General features: G+C 42.6%; 1 protein-coding gene across 1 annotated transcript; it reads right to left on the bottom strand.

Moving 5' to 3' along the window:
- Positions 1–1,138: 1,138 nt before the first annotated feature.
- On the bottom strand, positions 1,139–19,574 carry CKAP2L (cytoskeleton associated protein 2L). The gene is made up of 9 exons (XM_016201822.2): positions 19,519–19,574; positions 18,075–18,141; positions 16,404–16,455; positions 12,579–13,819; positions 10,431–10,638; positions 6,386–6,541; positions 4,703–4,766; positions 3,138–3,330; positions 1,139–2,390 (listed from the first exon to the last, which is right to left on the bottom strand). Exons 1-9 carry the CDS (start codon positions 19,547–19,549, stop codon positions 2,165–2,167), a joined length of 2,238 nt encoding a protein of 745 aa, XP_016057308.2. The 5' UTR covers positions 19,550–19,574; the 3' UTR covers positions 1,139–2,164.
- Positions 19,575–19,826: the final 252 nt, after the last annotated feature.

Genomic DNA, 19,826 nt, shown 5'->3' with positions numbered 1-19,826 from the left:
TCCAGCCAGTGCCACTCGCCAGGAGACCCTGGGCTCTGGGTGGCCTGACCTGGGTGCTGTCCACACGCCTTAAACCGTGCAGACTGTGAGAGGGGGTGTGGCCCTCAAAAATTGGGGTGGTTTCATTAGGACTATGTGCCAGGTGAGCAAAAACAGGCGTGCTGTGCAGCGTGAGTACATGGCAGTGCAACAGTAATAAATGTGCACTCGGTCTGTACAGCAACGCCGGTACAGCCTCCAGTTACGTTCCTTTAAGACTGTCCTTCCACTCGCTCCCCTAAGAAGCCGTCCCTACACATTAGAGTCAATTTCTGCCAGGGCCCCACCTCCATGACAACCCCAACGAATCTTCATCCTGTGACAAGGGCCTGCCTTCTTCCTGCCCCATTTCTAGGAACAGCTCTTTACGGAACAGGAGTCATGAGAAAGCTCCGTGAGGGTGGTTTTCTGCGAATGCTGTGCCGCCTGCGATCACTTCCACACATCACGCTGCTCAAAGCCTCCCATCTGTCGCTTTGAAAACCACACCCTATTAGACACCAGTAGTTGAACCTGCACTTGCTAGCACCTGGGTGTTACTGCTGACATCCTGCAATGAAGGGGCGATAAAGATGAGGTCGCCCTTTGAGAACTGAACTATTAGGACAGTGGTTCTGAGGAGATATGTAAAATCAGAGAGGCCTGGGCGGGGGGTGGGTGCTGGGTGGCAAGGATGGACCATTTTGGAAGCCCAAGAAAGGGTGAAAGTGTGAAGGATGCTGCTGCAGGGCCATCCTGAGGACCCGGTCAGTGAAGTGAGCGGAGTGCCTGATGCCTGGTGCGAGGATATTTTTAACACCGAGAGGCCTGCCCCAGCCTGTCTGGTGATCTTAAATATTTGATTTCTGTAACTCCCATTTTCACATTTTGTGATCTCTAAGCATTTGGTGGTGTCACAGGTAAAGTGCATCTGGCTAAAGGGAGGAAAGCGCTGGCTGTGCACATTCCTGGATTTTAGTTGTGGTGACAATTTACTTCTTACTGAAAGTTAGTCTATTTGCACCATGGTCTAATAGCTGTTTCATGAACCTTGTTATTGTAAGTCTGACCTAGAGACAGATCTGCTTCTCTCACAATGAAAAAGTCTGGTTCCTGGGTGAGGCTGATGGTCAGACCCTGATCAAGGTCAGCTCTCCAGGGAAATCAGTGTCTGATGAGGCCTCTGGAGTGGCCTACTGGTGTTTCCCCAGACAAACCCCTAATGCTCCAGGCCAAGCCAGAATCACTGTTTTGTTTTTTTAATAAATAAGATAAATGGAGAAGCAGGAATAAACAAAATTTAATGTTTTTTCTTAGTTAACACTTAAATATTAAAAAGCCTTGTTGACTTGGGTTCTCTACATTATATATACAGTTATGCTGATTTAACACCCTACTCCCCCAAGAGCAATTGCCCAGAAGGAAAAGCAACCTGTAGTCTCTGGGGCTCGCACTGCCTTCTCAGGCACGGGGTTCCCAGGCACAGCAAAGAACTGGAGGGCAGAAGCAAGCGTCCCACCCCACCTATCTCCCCTGCTCCCTTTTTTGCTTTTATTTGAAGCACTTCTGAATAAGAAATGTGAAAGTTAGGTCCGGATATAAAAAGTGAGATGGCCATCCCAATTCAGGACTCTTTCACCAGGAGACCTGGCAGAAAGGACGTGAATTACCCTTCATCCCAAGGACACTATGACAGAAGGTGAAGGTCACAAGTAGTCATTTGTGATCTCCGAGCAAAGGCGTAATGAGTATAGGTTCATCTGTAAAATGAGGGGATCTGACCAGGTGGCCTGTCACATCCCGTGTGATCTAAGCTCAGACCGTCCATGCTGGGAGGACCAGGGTGGGTGCAGGAAGGAAGGTCCATCATATTGTGGCACCAACCTTCCAGGATCCTTACCACACTTGTGGAATAAGCTCATACTGAACAGTGTGAAATTTCTGTAGGCTGTAAAACCGGCAAACTACAACCTTAGATGAGTAAGCCAAAGGCCTCCCTGTGGGATACACAATTTGAGAGTCTTGCAAGCTACTTTCCAAGTCCTGAGTCTGCGTCCATGACAGTCTGTTCCAGGTCAGCTGGACGAGGGCATTTCTTGTCTCATGGAGGCTCTGAAATACCTTTTTAACAAACAGCATCAAGAAATTATGATTCAAGGATTTGAAACCCTAATGTTACAGGCAAAGCCTCATTTTTACGGAATACAAAACACTCTGTTTCTTCCACCTCTAACAGCTCGTTAAGAGAAGCCACCACTAAGTCGTGGTCCTGCAGCATCTCCGGGTAGCGGGACACGGCTCGCTCGATCCTCGCCGACCGCCGGACAGGAGTGACCAGCTTCATGTCCTGCACTTCCGGCATTCCGCTTATTCTGAGGGACAACGAGAGAGGCATTCAGAACTTTATTGCTTCTTTTGAAATTCCACGTAGCCTTTATTTTATTCTTATTCTATTAATAAGACATGATAGATGTTTCAGTGTAGGTTGATAAAGGAGTTATAGCCAGAGCGGCTCTCATCCTAAGACGACCTTTCTCTGAATGTCAAAATGAACTGGGTGGTGTCCATCTGCTCTCAGATCATGAACAGAGATTGATGTTACATTAATGTTTTATAAAATGACACTATTACCCTGACATGGTTCCTTAAATTACTATGGATTCTGCCTTAAACTTACACTTGTTAAAAAACTAACTGATATTCTGAGTGGTCTCTAACCAGTACACATCCAGCTGCCTTCCCTGTTTTTAGGGGCTGCTCACTGCCCCTCCCCCACATAGCTACCGAGGTTGCTCCTGATGGCATTTTGTGCCCCGCCTCCCCAACCTGTGCCAGGCTGGCAGGAAAGGAAGGTGGGGTCTACAAGTATAGGACCAGTGAGGGTGAAGAGGAAGGAGAAGTCCACTCCAAAGTCCTCATGGCTCTAGTAGTATCCCAATTGCTGCAGGCCAGTTCTCTCCGGTCCGTTCCAACCCTCCCCTCACCCTCAGCTCCTTCCCTTAACGCCAAGAATGGATTAGACCACCTGATCCTCCTGAGGCAGAAGATACCAAACACTGGCAGTACCTGAATCTGTGGAGGAGACATAGAGCACGAAGCCTGCTTTAGGGTGTGCTTACCTAGGGATGGGGGCGACCTGTAGTTTGATACCAGGGTGATTATCATGTTCTGCCTTGGTTATTTGGGGTGTTGCTGGAACCTGTTCTGTTTCTTTTGGAGGAAGGCAAGATTTTCTTCCCGATTCCATGTCCCTGGCAAGCTCTTCTGTGGAGGGCATATTAGTCTCAGCAACCAAAGAGGCAGAGGTAATTCCTGTGTATGCAAGGTCAAGAAGGAAAGCAAGATTTAGCAATTTAGTACTTAACCCAAATCAATGCAATGAAATCATTGTACCATATATGATGATTTCCCCATGGATCTCAGATACTAAAAAAGAAACTGATTTGAAGTGGGACTTACAGCCAGTTTTGCTGTTTAGCCCTGTAGCAGTGCCCAGGTACATCAGGCTGCCTTTTGACACGCCCCTGCCGCTTGAGGATGGGTCACTCCGAACATAGCCCCAGTCTCCCATTCACTCTTCAGAGAGCTCTCTCAGGGACTAATCGCTGGGCTTTTACCCTTACACCATCCATACCTTGGGTAAATTTTCTTAACTCACCAGGGTTAACTCACTTGACCCACTCCCTTCCAGGATGACCATATGGCTATTGCCTTGGACAGTGGGTGGAAAAAAGTCTTGTTAACCCAATTTGCATGATAGCCCAACCACAACCACCAAAATGAAAAGAAGAAAATTGGGCTGAGACAGGCAGATCCTGTGACTGGGGGCTGAGGCCCTAAGAGAGGTCAATAGGGGTGAACAAGTAATAAGACGTGGATTCCTGTCTCTTTTCACCCCTTGGAAGAATACCACCATATATCATAAACAAACATCTTAATTTTAGTATCATTCCCAGTAAGCGTGCCACTGAGCATATCTACTCTGTAACCTCATTCCCCAGAGTATTGCATTAGCAGCTGTAATGCACATGATCTGACTGTTCCCCAAAGTTAAATCTTCTCTTAAAGGAAAAACACTTGCATCTTCCAAGTTCATAAAAATAATCCGTTTATCTTCTGAAGGCAACCTGAATGCATTAGACTACCTGCCTCCATTCATGTAACAGGCATGACACGCTTCTGTACAATATTTCTCACAGAAGAGTCCTCTGGAGTTCTGACCAATGACAATAACGCTTTACTAAGTGCAGAGTCCTGCCATAGCTATTTTTAAAGAGATAACGTGAATTTGCATGTAAAATGTTGGTGGGTTCGTTTTGATTAAATATGTGATTTGAGCTGAAGTATTTCTCCTTTCTTTCTATTTTTTTATTGTTGACACTATTACAGATGTCCCTATTTCCCCCGACTGGCATCTCTCCCCTCTGCCTCAAAAGAGCCACTTGTCTTCTCTAACCTAGGAATCTAGGGAGGCAGGACACTCTCATCTAGGCTGCTCAGTGCTGAGAAGTATACTGACTTGTAATGACAAAAGCAAGTCAGCCAATGATACTGGCTTTGAGGGACAGACCATGGAAACCAAGGGTGAGAGGCATTTCAGAGGACTTCTTTTTCTCCCTAGTGATGCTCAATGACTTGTACTTGTAGGGCTAAAAGAAATGAACTTAAATACAAATAGCAGTACCGTCTCTGGTTGTGTTTGGGTCTTGCAAAATATGAAGGACAACTTCCCGCAACTCTTGTATTGGCTGGAAGGAGGGATGAAGAGACATGAACAGTATTAAAACATTCATGAAAAAATACTCTAAGAAACACTATGTAACATCAGATGAACTTCTTTATATATATAAACAATTTTTTCTTTTTTATTTGTCTAAATATAAATAATGTTTAAAAAGTTTCAGACTTATAGCTTCATGGGAAAAATGGAGGAACAAAGAAAATGTTGGTAAATGGTGGCCTGCTCCACTTTAATGGAGAGATGGGTTGATGGAAAGTAGTCTATAATGAAATTTCTCTAAAACCACCAGAGAGAGGGAGGGCGGGTAGAGAGGGTGGGAGAGGGGGAAAGAGGTAGGGAGAGAGGAGAAAGCACTGGAGAAGAAACAGACAATGCAGGAAGGAATAAACTTGATATGGGTTCTAGGAACTGAGATGTAAGGACATAAAGGAAATCTGAGGGTGAAGGGGAGAGGAGCTCCCATGATAGCCAGTGAGGACTAGGGTAAAGCTAACCTGTGGAGACTGGGACAGATCAGAAGGGACTGGGAAAAAGAGCTCAAAGAAAAAAAAAAACAATACAAGTGTCTGATGTTTTGAAAGTATAAAGAAATTTAGACAATAAGAGAAGAGTTTGGGAATTAATTATATAATAAACACTCAGAAAACTAAACAATTTCAGAAAAAGTAGAAAGTTGTGCTTGAAAGGCAAAGTAATCATAGTATATATTACATGGCTCAACATATTCATATATTTCTTACACATTCATAACAATGTGAACATGCAACAGTGACCAGAATTTCATGATTCTAATGGAAACATGAGGGATGACACAGGTATGCCAGGGTCATAGAGCTGTGTGCGTGTGTCTGGGGTCTGTGCAGGTGTGTGTGAAAGAGGTTAAATCCTAATCTTGCATATTTGGAAGTCCACAAATCATGTCTAAAATTGAAAAATCAGGAAATAGCAATACAAGCATACTACCTGAAACTATAGAGGTAAATATAAAAATAATCAGTTTGTTCTGGGAAGTCGGAAATGGAAGGTGAGTGGGAGCAGAGGCCTTATTGAAGGAACCTTGTCAAACTACTGGACTGTTTGAACTATGTGGATGTACAACTTTGATTTTGAACAATCATAAAAAAGGTATGTAGAACATATAACACAGAAAGCAACATGCAAGTGAAAAGAGCTATAAAACTATTTCATTTTTTGTTAAAAATTATACAGTGATAGTAGTTTTACAATGAAAAGGAATTTCATACAATGGTTCTGAATTATTGATTTACAGATATTGATGTGTTGGGATTAATATATGTTTAAGTTCTTTATGGTGAGTTATGACTTTATAAGTATTGGATATTGATGGATGTTATAACTTGCTATGCTATTACGTTCCATAAGAGCATATTTATATAATAAGTGTTAAGTGAGACAAAGAAAAGTGATTCTATTAGTTTATACGGCATAAATATTTAATGAAATGTTCATAAAGGCCACACTGAGCTTCACATTCTGTGTATAACTTTATCAAGTGAATAAGAAGTTACATTACATAGGTAATGTAATATAAACTGCTATATTGCAAACAATAGAACTCATGATAGAGAATTTTCAGAATATCACCCACCCAAGACAGATACTCACTGTTGCCCCATTTCTAATGGCCTCTTCGTACAGTCCAATAACATCAAAGGTGCCTTTACTTGCCAAGAACTTTGCTTTGCAGATCCAGAATTTAGCAAATTTTTCAGCCTCAGGAATACTGGACAATATTGTAAATACTTCATTAGAAAGTACACCCTGGAAAAAATACCCAGGGGAAATTATTACCATCTCATTGTTACTCATGTCTCCTATCATTAACACAGCAGGTATGAAGAAATCAGTTTGATCAATAATTATTTTTAACTTTAAAAACATTTCAGTTTTACCAAGATACAGTTTACATATAATAAAATGCACCCATTTAAGTAGAACATCTCAATGAGTTTTGACAGTGATTATTAAATTTTAAGAGTTACATGAGACCAAGCAAACAAGAAAATGTTTATCACAGCTGAAGGAAGGAATATGTTCTACATTTTTATGTGGCATAAAACCCAACCCAACCCAACCCAACCCCAGAGTAATCAACATTCACAACAATGTGAATACTGAATAGTGACCAGAATTTCCATATGACTAACAGAGGCATGAAGGATGGCACAGGTGTGCCAAGGTCATAGAGTATATGTGTGTGTGTGTTTGTGTTGGGGATCTGTGCAGGTATATGTGAAAGAGGGTTAAATACCACAAAAAGGAACTTTAAAGTGGCCTCACTGGTTTGCTGCCCTCCTGGCTTGTACCCAGAGCAGAACAGGGAAATGAACCAGGAGTAATATGGGCTAGGTACCGCTGTACTTAGCCAAGCAGCACCTCCTACTCCTTGCGAGATGGGGTGGACACAGAGGTCAGCTCAGTCAAGAATCACCAACTTTCCATAAAGAGACTTAAAACTCACCACCCAGAAAAATAGACACTGCAGCAAAAAGTTGAGGGGGCAAAGAGGAGTAAGCTTAAGAGTACTGCAGTCAGTATCTCCAGGGTGGTAAGAGAATATTGCTATCGTATCTGGTCTCATGAAACCAGAACAGGCTGCTATGGCAGAGAATCAACACAAGAGCAGAATGGTAGCTTGAATGCTGCTGAAGAATAAACTGTGAGCTGAAAACCCAGGTGTGGGCTTCTCTCAGAATCCAATGCAACAACGAAGAAATGGAAAGTGTACTACAAGAAAAGGTAAGAGTTCTGGAGGATATGTCTATTATGTAAGAATTTCAGTATCGCCTAATAGCATTTCTAGAAGGGAAAACTGAGAGAACAAAGCTCAACACACACTCAAAGCAGTTGTAGAAGAAAATTTCCAAGAACTGACCAAGGAAACAAGTGTTCAGGCTGAAAACCACACCAAGAAAACCAAGGATAAAAAAGAAAACCCTAAGCACCTCTAGAGAGGGAAACCAGGATTATTTACAAAGGAGTGAGGATTAAATTGAAACGAACTTTAATAAATGAACAACTCCAGATGGGGGAGAAAAAAAAAGAAACAGTAACTTCAAATTTTCCAGGAGAAACTATTTGAATTTAGAAATTTCCCCCAGCTAAACTATGATTTCAGCATGTGGGCGAAACAATGACATTTTTCATAAGCATAAGGACTCAGAAAGTTCACCATTCAAAAACCATCAAGTGACTAGTGAATAAACTTTAGAATTCGAGTGGAAGACTTGACACAGAATTAATTACAAAAAACATATGACATGTAACTTGCACACCAAGTTTGAACCTACACCTACCACTATCTTTTGTGATTTTAATTTATATGTTTTCTTTTTGGAATAAGTAAGTTAAATCAAACACAGAAATGAAGGAAAATAAAAAGAATTCATATAAATTGAATTATAAAATGGCAGATGTAAGTTTAAGCATATGAGTAATTACAATAAATATGTATGGGCTAAATTTGCTTTTCAAAAGCAGAGAATTCCAGATGTGGTTAAAAAAATTCAACTGCATGTATTCACATGAGATATACTTCTAGAAATACAGGGATGAAAAAAGATTTACTTTACAAAATCTAACAAAAACAAAAAGCAGGTGTGGCAAGATTAACATAAGAGAAGAGAAATCAAAGCAAGTTATGAGTCTTTATTTACCTAACAAGAGAACTGGAAAATATGGCAAAGGAAGGAGACTAGACTTCAGGTGGCGAGCACACAATAGAATACATAGATATCATGTTATAAAGTTGTACACTTGGAGTTTATATAATGTTATTAACCAATGTTACCCCAATAAATTTAACTTAAAAATTAGGAAGTAAAAGTCTGACAGAAATACAAAGAGAAATCATCAATCACAGTGCCAGTGAGAGCTTCTGCATATTTCTTTTGGAAAGCAACAGATAAACTAACAAACAGAAATAATTGTGCTATTTAAAATTTCTAAGTCTGTTCTAATGGATACCCATGTAGAATTTTCCATTCAACAGAGAATACATACTCTTTTCAAACACTTTTGGAACACTTACCAAGACTGACCAGACATTAAGGCCAGAAAGAAAATGTCAACAAATTCTATACAGTATATTAAAAATGAAAATAGGCAAGAAAAAAAATCAACACATCTGGAAGTTAAAGGACACTTTTTGAAGATAACTTTGGAGTTAAAGATGTGCTAAAGATGGAAACCTCAAACTTTTTAGAAATGAGCAACAAGGATAACATATATTGGTTACTAAGCTATGGTCTCTTAGCTTCAAACTCTCCATTTCTCCTCTGCTTTGTGACCCTGGGCTAGAATTCTTTAAACCACATTCTGCTGAGAACAACTCCCTGCTGGGCTCTGCCAGTGTAGGACACTGAGGGAGATTGAAGGGCTGGAGAGGAGAGGGGACCTCCTCTTCCTCTTTGCCCTCATCACCCAGCAATGGTCCTTCACCCTGGCAGCAGCAACCGGTTCCACCTCCCCGTTTTTTCCTGGCATTCGCAGACCCTGACCACACCAGGGGGAAGTAGCCTTTTCTCAAGGTCTGAGCCCAGTGCTGCAGCGATCCCTCCAGCTCTGTGGCACTAGCTTCTGCTAGGCAGTATGCCTCTTTAGAGCTAGAGTCCCATTCCCACCAGGGTTTGTCTCTCCTAGCTTTTAGGTCTGATACCCCCAGCATCTTGTTCTTCTGGAACCAGAGTTATGGCTGCCAGCCCTGTGTGCAGCACCCATGTTCCTCTGATGATCCCTTTACCATTTGGGGGCACACATGCTCACAAAGTGTTGTCACGTCCAACAGCCAGCACCTGCACTTCTTTGTATGTGTCAGAGACACAAGTGCCTGGGACTTTTTGTCCTGCAGAGGCAGCCATTAATCAGTGCAGTGCCCTTGATCAGGACCAACTTGGAGATGTGTGACCTTATCCCCAGAGCTTCCTGTGAGACTGCACCACAGTAGCCCTCCATGGACTTTGCTGGATACCCACCCTGCTTGGCCTCCTTCCCTGTCTGGCCCCATATCCCACTCCTCTGTTTTCCTGGGAGCCTCTTCCTAATAAATTACTTTTACACAAATTCTCCTCTTAGTGGCTGCTTCTAGGGAACTCACATAAGACACTGTGAAACCAATCCTAACACCACATTCTATCTATTACAATACTTGGTGTGATTTCTGTTTTTCTGACTTGACTCTGACTGATAAAGAACATTCCCTATCAAACCTGAAGGACATGACCAACGCTAAATTCAGAGGCAAATTTATTGCATTAACATGTATTTTTAAGAAATTAAAACTAATATAAATGGTCTAAGCTTTCAATGAAAAAACTAGAAAAAGAACAATAAACATAAAAATAGTTGCAGACATTGATGTAAGAGAAAAAATAGTCAATAAGAACCAAAAGACAGCCTTTTAAAAAGGTTAATAGAGAACCCTTTAACAAATTTGATTTAAATAAAAGGCATGAAATTACTAAAATTGGTCCAAGAAATACAAACCCTAAGTAGACAAATGACCGTAAACAAAACTGAAAGGATACACACAAAACTATCCCCTCACAATGAGTAACTAAATTTCTGTTTAGACAGAGGTTATTTCCCGTACACTATAGTTAACAAAAATGTCTCTGGGTCAAAGCTTTGGAGATTTACCCTCCTCACTCACCCCTTCGATGAGCTGCAGACACTCGGTCAGAGTGCTATTAATTTTACTGGACAGTTCGAGTTGTGCTTCCCTTTCTTTCTCTTCTTTTTCCATGCTCTTCCAGAATGAAATATTCATTTCCTCTATTACTTTTCTTTTTGTTTTAAGTTCCATTGGAGGCCGCTTATACATTTTCCCCTTAGATTTCTGCCATTCTTCCAGCTGTTTCCTGTTACGTAATTGGAGAGGAGCAATGGTTTTAGGATTTTGGGAAATGGTCAAGCTTCAAAGTGTATGATATGCATAGACTGAGTACTATCTCTGAACACCTTCAACAGCAGACCAAGTCAGGAGGCTGGAATTAAAAACAGTTTAAAAATGGGCAATGGCAGAAGTGGTTGCCTCCCTCTTCAGAAAGCAGAGGTATTACTAGGATTACAGGTGGCTAGCATCTCAGTCTTCAAATCCCCTGACTTCAAGATTATTTATTATTTTTCTCTGAAACTTTCCTTTCACTTCTATGATAACCCTGACATTTGCCTTCCATTGCTGAGATCAGTAACTCAACACTCCAATTATCTTACCACAAACTTTATATTTGCCACTGATCAGCCCCACCGTACCCACACTAAGCCCTCAACATGGTGTTGGCCACTCAAAGTGACCCACTTTCCTAGTTCCTTAGCCCATTCCTGACCACATGACCTCCTTTACTCTAAAAAGACCAATAAGTTCAGGGTTCATTTTTAAAATATGGTGACAAGTCCTAACCTCGCTCTCCCCCACTTTTCACAATCTCCACTCTTGCTTCTGAGCAGCCAATAGACTGCTGCTGGAGGAGGCACCAAGACATGTGGACCTGAGTGTGGATGTAGACTTGCTAGCTTCTTTAAATTACAACTAGCTCATGACTCACAAATATACATGTCAGCCCAGTTCTCTCCCTACAGCTCAACCTTTGTAAAACCCACAGCCTGGTTGGTATCTTTTATTTGATGTCTGGCAGGCATTTCAAATTTAATATTGTCTGAAACAGTGCTCTTGATTTTCATCTTTAGATCTGTCCCTGCAACGGTGATAGTGTTCCTATCCACCCCATGGCGAGAGCCTAAAACTAGGAGTTGTCTTTGAGCAGTGCTTTCTTTCCCCACATCCCACACACCATTGTATGGACAGTGCTGCTCCCATCTCCACTAGCACCATCCTACACTACATCACTGCCACTTTTCTGCCTGAATGCTATAGCTCCCTCCTAACTCATCTCCTTCCTGGCTTCTATTCTAACCCTTAACAAATTCACCCTGTGCGCAAGTATCTAGAGTAATCTTTAAAATGTAAGCCAGACTGAGTCACCCCCAGGAATAAAATTCAAAATGTTTTTCTATGGCGAATGACAGTATAATTTGAGTTCTGCAAGTCTCTCCAAGATTATGCGGCACCACTCCCTGTCACCCCTACCCTCCGGAAGCTCTGGCCTCTTCAATCTTCTGATCCAAGCTTGTCCCTGCCTTCTGGTCTGGCATTATCAGCCTTCAGTCCTTCCTGACTAGGAAGTTATCTGTAATTATCCTGTCTTATTTAACCAATGTGTTCATTTCTTGTCTTCTCCACTAGAATGCAAAAGCTCTAGGAAGGCAAAAACCCTCAGTGTCCTAGCACTATACCTAAAACACACAGTGTTCAATAACAAGCAGTAAAGCTCACCTTTTTGAGAGTGCAGTCCTGTGCTTTGACAAATGCAAGAAGTCATGTAACTGTAACTATGACTGCTCTCCTCTGCCTACCGACTTTCCAAAACTGCCTGCTCAGACTCATGGAAGTTTCCCAGTCCTTCTTCCTTTATAACTTTTCTGGATTTAAACCCCGGTCTGCTTGACAAAGGACTAGCATCTCCTCACCTCCCCCTGGCCCTCTTCCCTTGCTGCTCAACCTGCAGGGACTTCTCAAGTTGTCTATACCTGCAACCCCAACTCCTTACTGAACCATTCTGCTTCAAGTACACAGAAAGTTAGAGAATATTTGCTATATTTGCTTCAAATATTTTTTTCAGGGTTGAAGCTAAAAATAACTCAGGAACCATTATTTATGGCCTATTTTCTGACCAAGTATGCCTGATGGTCAATTTGCCTAATCATCTTAAATTGCAATTTTGGAATTAAAGCAACGTACCTTCGATCCTCTGCTGTGGTCTTCTTTTTAACATCTGGGTTAGTCTGGGTCCCATTTGGGACGCCTCTTCCATTTATGGCTGTGCCACCAGCTTGATTTTTGGGAGCTGTCTTGTTTAGAAAACGGTTCTGGAGAAGAGCCCCTTTCAACTTGGAGTCCAGGGTCTGTGCTTTCTGCTGACAGCTGCTGCTTTGTTTATTCCCCTTGGCTGTACTTGCTCTTATGCTTGGGGTGTTGGGAATGACTGAAGTAAAGCTGCCAACTGCCAGGTTAGGCCTTTGGTTCACAGCTTTGGATTTCTGCTGCACACATGACATCTGAGGTCTAGAACAAGGCTGAGTGGGTTTCTGGTCCTGCTTAATGTGGTCAGGTCCTCCCTGAAGAAGACTGGGGCAGGTCCTGGGTCTGGTATGTTCTTTTTGTTTAGTAACAGCATGTGACTGTAACTTAGCTCCACCTGGTCTTTCATATTTACCCCTATTAACATTTATATCCTTCATGTCCTTGACCCCTGGTTTCTTTGATGCTTGAGTCCTACTAAGGGTCTGAACAAAATGAGAGGAAACTGTCTTTGGGGGCTTTTCTCCTGGTTTTGCAAGAGCTGCTCCCCTAGGGAGCTGCCGTGACTTTACTGGTGGAATCCTGGCTTGTATTTCTCCAACAGACTGTTTATTAGCTCTGTCTTTCAGAACAGCACGATTCAATGAACTTTTACCCAAGGCTTGTTTAGGGGCCAAACTGCTCTTGGTTTGATTATAAGAGCTAGTCTTTGGTTTACTTTTGGTCCATAATTGAGGATGTGACATCTTCTCAGAGTCCAGTATGGTATGGGAAAAGTTTTCTTTGTTCATCTCTTTTAGAAAGTTGTGTAAGGATTCACCCTCACCACGGACATCGTTCATAGAGTCTGTATGGGCAGCATTTCCCTGATCTGTCACCTGCTGCTTTGCAGCTTCCTGTTCCTGTATATTAAATGACCCCCCAGTTTTCCTTGACGGCTCTCCAGTGGATGATCCAGCTTTGTGCTGTTGCTGACGATTGCTGAAAGGCTTACAGTTTGGGTTAGAAGAAACACATTCTGAAGTCAGCCTTTTGCCCAGAAGTTTTGGTGGATCCAACTTTGGCTTCTGGGGCCCTGGGATACTGTTGGCAGGTCTGGGTGGAAGTTTAATGCTGATGGGTCTTGTAGCTTTGGCAGGCAAAGCAACATGGTTGGTAACATCTTTTTTTGGTTTAATAGTCTGAAAAAACAAAGAAAAATATTAAAAAAGTAAATTCATAAGAATAGCTCACTGTTTATAAAATAAAAAAGATTAGTTATTTTATTTAGAATTTCATTTAAGTTGAAACCTAAGAAAATAAAGGCTCACTAATAGAGGATTTTTATGAGTTCTTATTAGAAATACATTAGAATCTTTTAGCTTGACAGAATTAAGCAGAGATACAGTAACCATACAAAACTTGCTGTTTAAAAAATAAATTTGCCTCAACTGAACGAGTATTTGCTGAATGTCCATTATGTCCCACTGAAGTGTCCCTTCAAGAGACCCTGGAAAGATATATACATGGTACACTTATGTTAGGGTACCACCCAAGTTCCTCCTAGTCCTTTGTACAGCTACATTAAGATTTTAAAGACAACAATGCCTTTGTAAAGGTCACAGTGTCACTCAAGAACCAGTTGCAAGGACAGGTGGTAGGTGCTGGGAGGCCTGAGACTTTGGAACAGCTAGCTCTCCATAAGCATCTAACATCACAGAAGTTAGTCATATTTATGAACTCAGGATGGATTTTAAGGTTAGATTCTATGTTATTAACAAGTAAATGTTTCAGTCATGTGATTTAATTTTGCATAAGGTAGGACTAGGTTAGAGAGAACTTTGGAAAGTAGGGAGGGGAGTTAGAATTGATATGGTAGAGAACAGGAGCATCAATACTGAAAGCAATTACTCAGAAAGGTGAATTGGGCAGAGATTTGTAAAGCACAGGCTTTCAGGGGAAGATCTGGGAGTGCTACCACTCTTTTTCAGTTAATAATATTATCAAGAGTTACTATGTAAACTTTATGAGTATGTAAGGAAGTCAGTAACCAGAGCCACTTGGCATTAAGGGCGAGGCGATGTCTACTCTTAGCATTGTACGGGCATGTATGGTGTTGTTGGGGTTGGGGCAGAGATAGATGGCGCACCAACATGGCTACAGCTGGGTTACTCCTTGAGCCCCAACATTTATATCCACCCCTTACCTCTCCATTATGGCTTACTGCTGAGGCATGGAGGTTGGTATCAAAGTGTGCTGTTCTTTAGTTATTCTTTTTTGTACATTAAAAAACATTGAAATATAATTTGCATCCCATAAAAATGTAAAGCGTACAATTCAGTGGGTTTTAGCATACTCACAAAGTTGTACAACCATTGCCACTAACTCCAGAATATTTTCATCACCCCAGAAAGAATCTCGCCCAGCTGGGCATGGCTCAGCGGTTGAGCATCAACCTAGGATCCAGCAGATCAGGGTTCAATTCCCAGTCAGGGCACATGCCCAGGATGCAGGCTAGGCAGCCGATCAATGACTCTCTCATCATTGATGTTTCTATCTCTCTCTCTCCCCCTCCTTTCCTCTCTCTGAAATCAATAAAGATATGTTTAAAAAAAAAAGAATGTCATAATTGTTAGAAGTTACTCCCTATTTCTCACTCCCCTCAGACCCTGGCAATGACTAATCTACTTTGTTTCTATAGTTGCCTATTCTAGACATTTCATATAAATGGAATCATACAGTGTCTGATTCTTTTGTGTCTGGCTTCTTTCACTTAGCATTACATTTTTGAGATTCACTCACGTCGTAGCATGTATAAATACTTCATTTTTTAAATTAATAAATTTTAATTTTTAAGAGCAGTTTTAGGTTCAAATCCAAATTGAGTGAAAACTACAGAGTCCCCATAGACTCATTATGCCCACATAATTTTTAAAATTTCATTATTTTTTTAAAATTTATCTTTATTGTTGAAAGTATTAGATGTCCCCCTTTTTTCCCATTGACCCCCTCCCCCTGCCAGGCCTTCACTGCACTTCATTATTTTTTATGGCCGAGTAGATATTCCATTAAACCCGAAGTATGCTGGGATCCTTTTCCATTGTATCCACGATCTAGCTGAATGGAACTGATTAAGCACCAGTTAAGCAGCATCCCAAAGTGCTTGAGACCACAGGCTCTCAGCTCTGTCATTTAATAGGTGTCCTGTGACTCAGTTCCCTCATCTGTAAAATGGGGATAATAACAGTACCTACCTCATGAGGCTGTAAGGACTCAATGAGCTAATGCAAGTGAGAAAAGTACAAACACATAGTAGGTGTTCAATAAATGTTAGCTATGAAGAGACCAAAGTGCACTTAAAGATTCTTTTTGGTTAATAAAATTGAACTACAATATGTTATACTTTTCAAAAACAATTCTGTCCCTTATAAACTGTTCCTTATTTATGAGAAATATTTCTGTGGCCCTGGCTGGTGTGGCTCAATTGGCTGAACACTGTTCCATGCACCAAGAGGTTGCAGTTCGATTCCCAGTCAGATCACATGACCAGGTTGCAGGTTCGGTCCCTGGTCGGGGTGCGGGTGGAGGTAATCAATTGATGTTTCTCTCTCACATCAGTGTTTCTCTCTCTCCCTCCCTTCCTCTCTCTCTAAAATCAACAGAAACATATTTAAAAAAAGAAATATTTGTGTGAAACATTTTCTTTAGGTTGCTAACATATCTTTATTATTTTTATTACTAATCACTCAAAATGGATATTTTTTAAAAAGACTAATTTCTACTTACAGATTTAGAAGGTGGAGGATTTGGGCAATTATTCTTGGCTTTTAGATAAGGCCTATAAAAGACAAAATACAATTAATTCTTAGTACAGAAAGATCAACAAGGCTTGGGAAGTATGGCATTGGTGTGCAGCTTGGGATTTCAACCAGTTCATTTATATTCTAAAGGATGACACTTTCAGTAATGATTTTGGCTTTGGACCATGCTTCCAAATTAATATCAATATTAACCATATCATTTACATGCCAGGCCCTATATTAAGCTCTTCACATTTAATCTGCACACCAATTCTATGAGGTATTTTACAGCCTGAAATTTAAAGAGGGTAAATGACATGCCCAAAGTTGCCCACTTACCTGTGATCCCTTCAGAGATGTCCTACGCATACACATAATATTCTAACAACAGTAACGAATTATGTCTTTTCTTTGTAGTTGCACAGTCTTATTCATGCCAGCATCATCCCTGGAACACCACAATGTCCCAGGAACACAGGCACTGGAGATACAGTGCCAAACAAGTTTAAAAAGACTTAAGTGTCTTCAAATAGTGCATTTTCAGGGGAAAAAGTGATTCAATTAAAAAAACAGGCGCCTATAAAATCTAGCTAGTGAGACAGAAAATGCAAAAAAGGATAGGAAAGTAGAGGAGAATTTAGAAGGATTTAATCTCCATGGATCAAAAGCAATTGCTAGGCTAATAGGGACTTTGATCGTAACTTGGTATTTGTTTCTCCCATCTTGAATTTAAGGCCTGGAACGGCCAGACTGCTCTGTCTTGTTAAGCACCATGTCTTCAGAACCAAGAGGGATACATCACACAAGTATTAAATATCTGTTGAATAAATGCACTAGGTTTAATCAAGGAAATAGAGTTGAATAAAAACCCAAAGTAAAAAGAAACTAAGATAAAGTGTGAAAGCTAACTTTGTAAAAATTCATTTTGTAAAAAAAAAGTACAGTAGAGGAAGTAAGCAGAAAATTGATCAGTGCTTAGAAAAGGGATCAATGACATCACTAAGATGGCAAGATGTTGACAAAAGATAAAAATGAATCAGTCATATCATGTCCACCTCGAGAATAAGAGCTAAGACTGGGACTTCAATTGGTGTGCCACAGCCAACACAAGAGCCATCCGTGTGAATGAATCAAAATTATACCTATTTTTTTGTCAGATGGGCAAAATATATATATTTTTGGTGTGCTGCAGAATTTTAGTAATTAGTTTATGCGTGCATGAGATGAAGAAGATTGAAAATTGCTGTGCCAAGAGAGTGACCAAAGAGCACCATCAGGCAGAAGGATGTTAATGTGCAGCATGGAGGACTGAACCAGGGTCATTCAACTCCTTGGCCAAACATTGCCGTCACAAGCGTTACTCTCCCAGGAAAAAAGCAGGGACAGGGAAAGCTTCCAGCATGGTAGGTAATATCGTAGCTCCTTCTCTCGTTTCTTTTGGAGACTGTCACAATAACAATGCTTAAATCTTTGCCAATGTACTAGATACCGCCCAGAGGTTTTTGTCATGCTTGAACTGAAACGCCCTTTTTGAGTCACCCTGGGATGTCAATGCAGTTAGAGTAGAGCACAAGCAAAAGGGCTATGTTTGAAAGGGCTTTAAGTTGCTATTAGCAACCACACCAACAAGTCTTATAACCGTGGGAGACGGACTCACTTGCTGTTTTGGCACTTCAGTTTTCCCTTGGCTGCCAGGTACTCCTGGAGCTTTCTCTGCCGCTCTTCTGCAAAACAGGCAAGCAAACAACAGAACCTCAGCTTGGGATTTTAACCAGTTCATTTATATTCTAAAGGATGACATTTTGAGTAATGGTCTTAGCTTTGGACGATGCCTCCAAGTTAATAGCAACATTAACTATATCATTTATATGTCAGGCCCTATATTAAGCTCTCCACACTTACATTATGTACTTTAATCTGCACTCCAAGCCTATGAGGTATTTTACAGCCTGAAATTTAAAGAGGGCAAATGATATGCCCAAAGTTACCCAGCTAATAAGTGGCAACACCAGGATCTGAAGGCAGTTTTATCCAACTCCAGAGCCCTTGCTCACAGGCACTGTTGTTGGCCACAATATATGCTTTGCATGAAGAAATCCTGTTACTGTCCCACCAGAGCTGGTGAGCCAGGCCTGGCCTTATTATATTTTTTTCCAACAGGAATGATGATTTTTGCCTACAAACCCTTCCTGGTTTCCTTTGGGACTAAGGACAAAATAGGCCAGGTCAGGGGGTTCATGGCAAACATCCACATGGTGATTTTCTAAGCACTGCATCTGTGAGGGGATGAAAGTCACTATTTCTGTTTTCAAATTCCAATGTAGTAGTGGAGATAAAATACACAAAATAATTACATACAACACAAGGCAAAATCTGGGTGTCAAGAAAGAATTATGGGAGTTCAGAGGCAAGGACTAAAGTGGTTGGAAAAGGCTAAAATTCAGTAATGGCTAACCAAACAAAACAGAACACTGCGGGGTGCAAATCTGCTCTCGCAAATCGACTCTCGCCTCACCTAACCTCCGCGTCCCCTTACGACTCCGAGGCACCCCTGGGAGCCCGAGCCGCGCCAGGTAGTGAGTGGGGGAGGGGCCGTGGGGTCTGACAGGCCGGCTGGGACCCCAGTTCTGGGTCGTCCAGCGCTTTAACAAAAATGCCTCTGCTGAGCCATAACATGGGGACAGAGGTGCCCAACCTTACGGGTCCGGTCGTTCAGTGAAGCGCCCAGGTCACCAGGTGTCATCGCCGACACCATCCAAACGCCGGCCCACCCGGGAGGTGGGGGCCAGAACCCACGCCCTCGAGGCGGAGGCGGGCCCGTGCGGGCCTGTGTGCCCGCCGCGCAGGCTCGGGGCCCGCGGGGGCCGCTCTGGCCGGGGGTAGGGGATGTTGGGGGCGCCTGGCTCCTCCTGGACGCGCAACCCCGGCCAACCCACGGGGGGACCGCGAGGCCCTGGCAGGGCTGCTGCGGGACCCGCTGGGAAAGCGCCTGCGGGGTCCCGGGACTCCCCGCGCGCGGAAGTCTCCCTGCTGACACCGAGGAAGGCGACAAGGACCGCGGGCGGGACAGCCCGCCGCGCCCCGCCGCCCAGAGCACTCACCGGCAGCCGCGGAGAGCCCCGGCCCCACCATAACGTCTCCTCCGCGACAGTTGCTCTTCAAAGGCCGCGCCCGCAGTGGAGGACCGGCTGCGCGCCGGCGCCAGCTCTCATTGGCTCGCAAGGGTTTGAAACCCGCCAATAGGAAGCGGGGGAGGGCGGGACAAAAGGAAATAGTAGCTTTGCGCCGGACTCTGCTCCTTTTGACAGGAGGGGCTGCCCGCGCGCCGCCGCTCCGGGCAGCGGGTGGAGGGCGCGGTGCTGCCCGAGCTCCGCAGCCGCAGCGCGGGGGGACTTCCGACCCCCGCGGA

The sequence above is a fragment of the Miniopterus natalensis genome, chromosome 13, assembly GCF_054644295.1.
Source record: "Miniopterus natalensis isolate mMinNat1 chromosome 13, mMinNat1.hap1, whole genome shotgun sequence".
NCBI lineage: Eukaryota > Metazoa > Chordata > Mammalia > Chiroptera > Miniopteridae > Miniopterus > Miniopterus natalensis.
This window is presented reverse-complemented; position numbering and strand designations above follow the sequence as displayed.

Coding starts and splice junctions, on each gene's coding strand:
- CKAP2L (XM_016201822.2), bottom strand. CDS start 19,549: ATGGTGGGGCCGGGGCTCTCCGCGGCTGCCG. Junction 13,820..16,403: donor ATCCTCCACCTTCTAAATCT/GTAAGTAGAAAT, acceptor TTGTTTTTTCAG/ACTATTAAACCAAAAAAAGA. Junction 3,331..4,702: donor CCCAAACACAACCAGAGACG/GTACTGCTATTT, acceptor TTGCATACACAG/GAATTACCTCTGCCTCTTTG.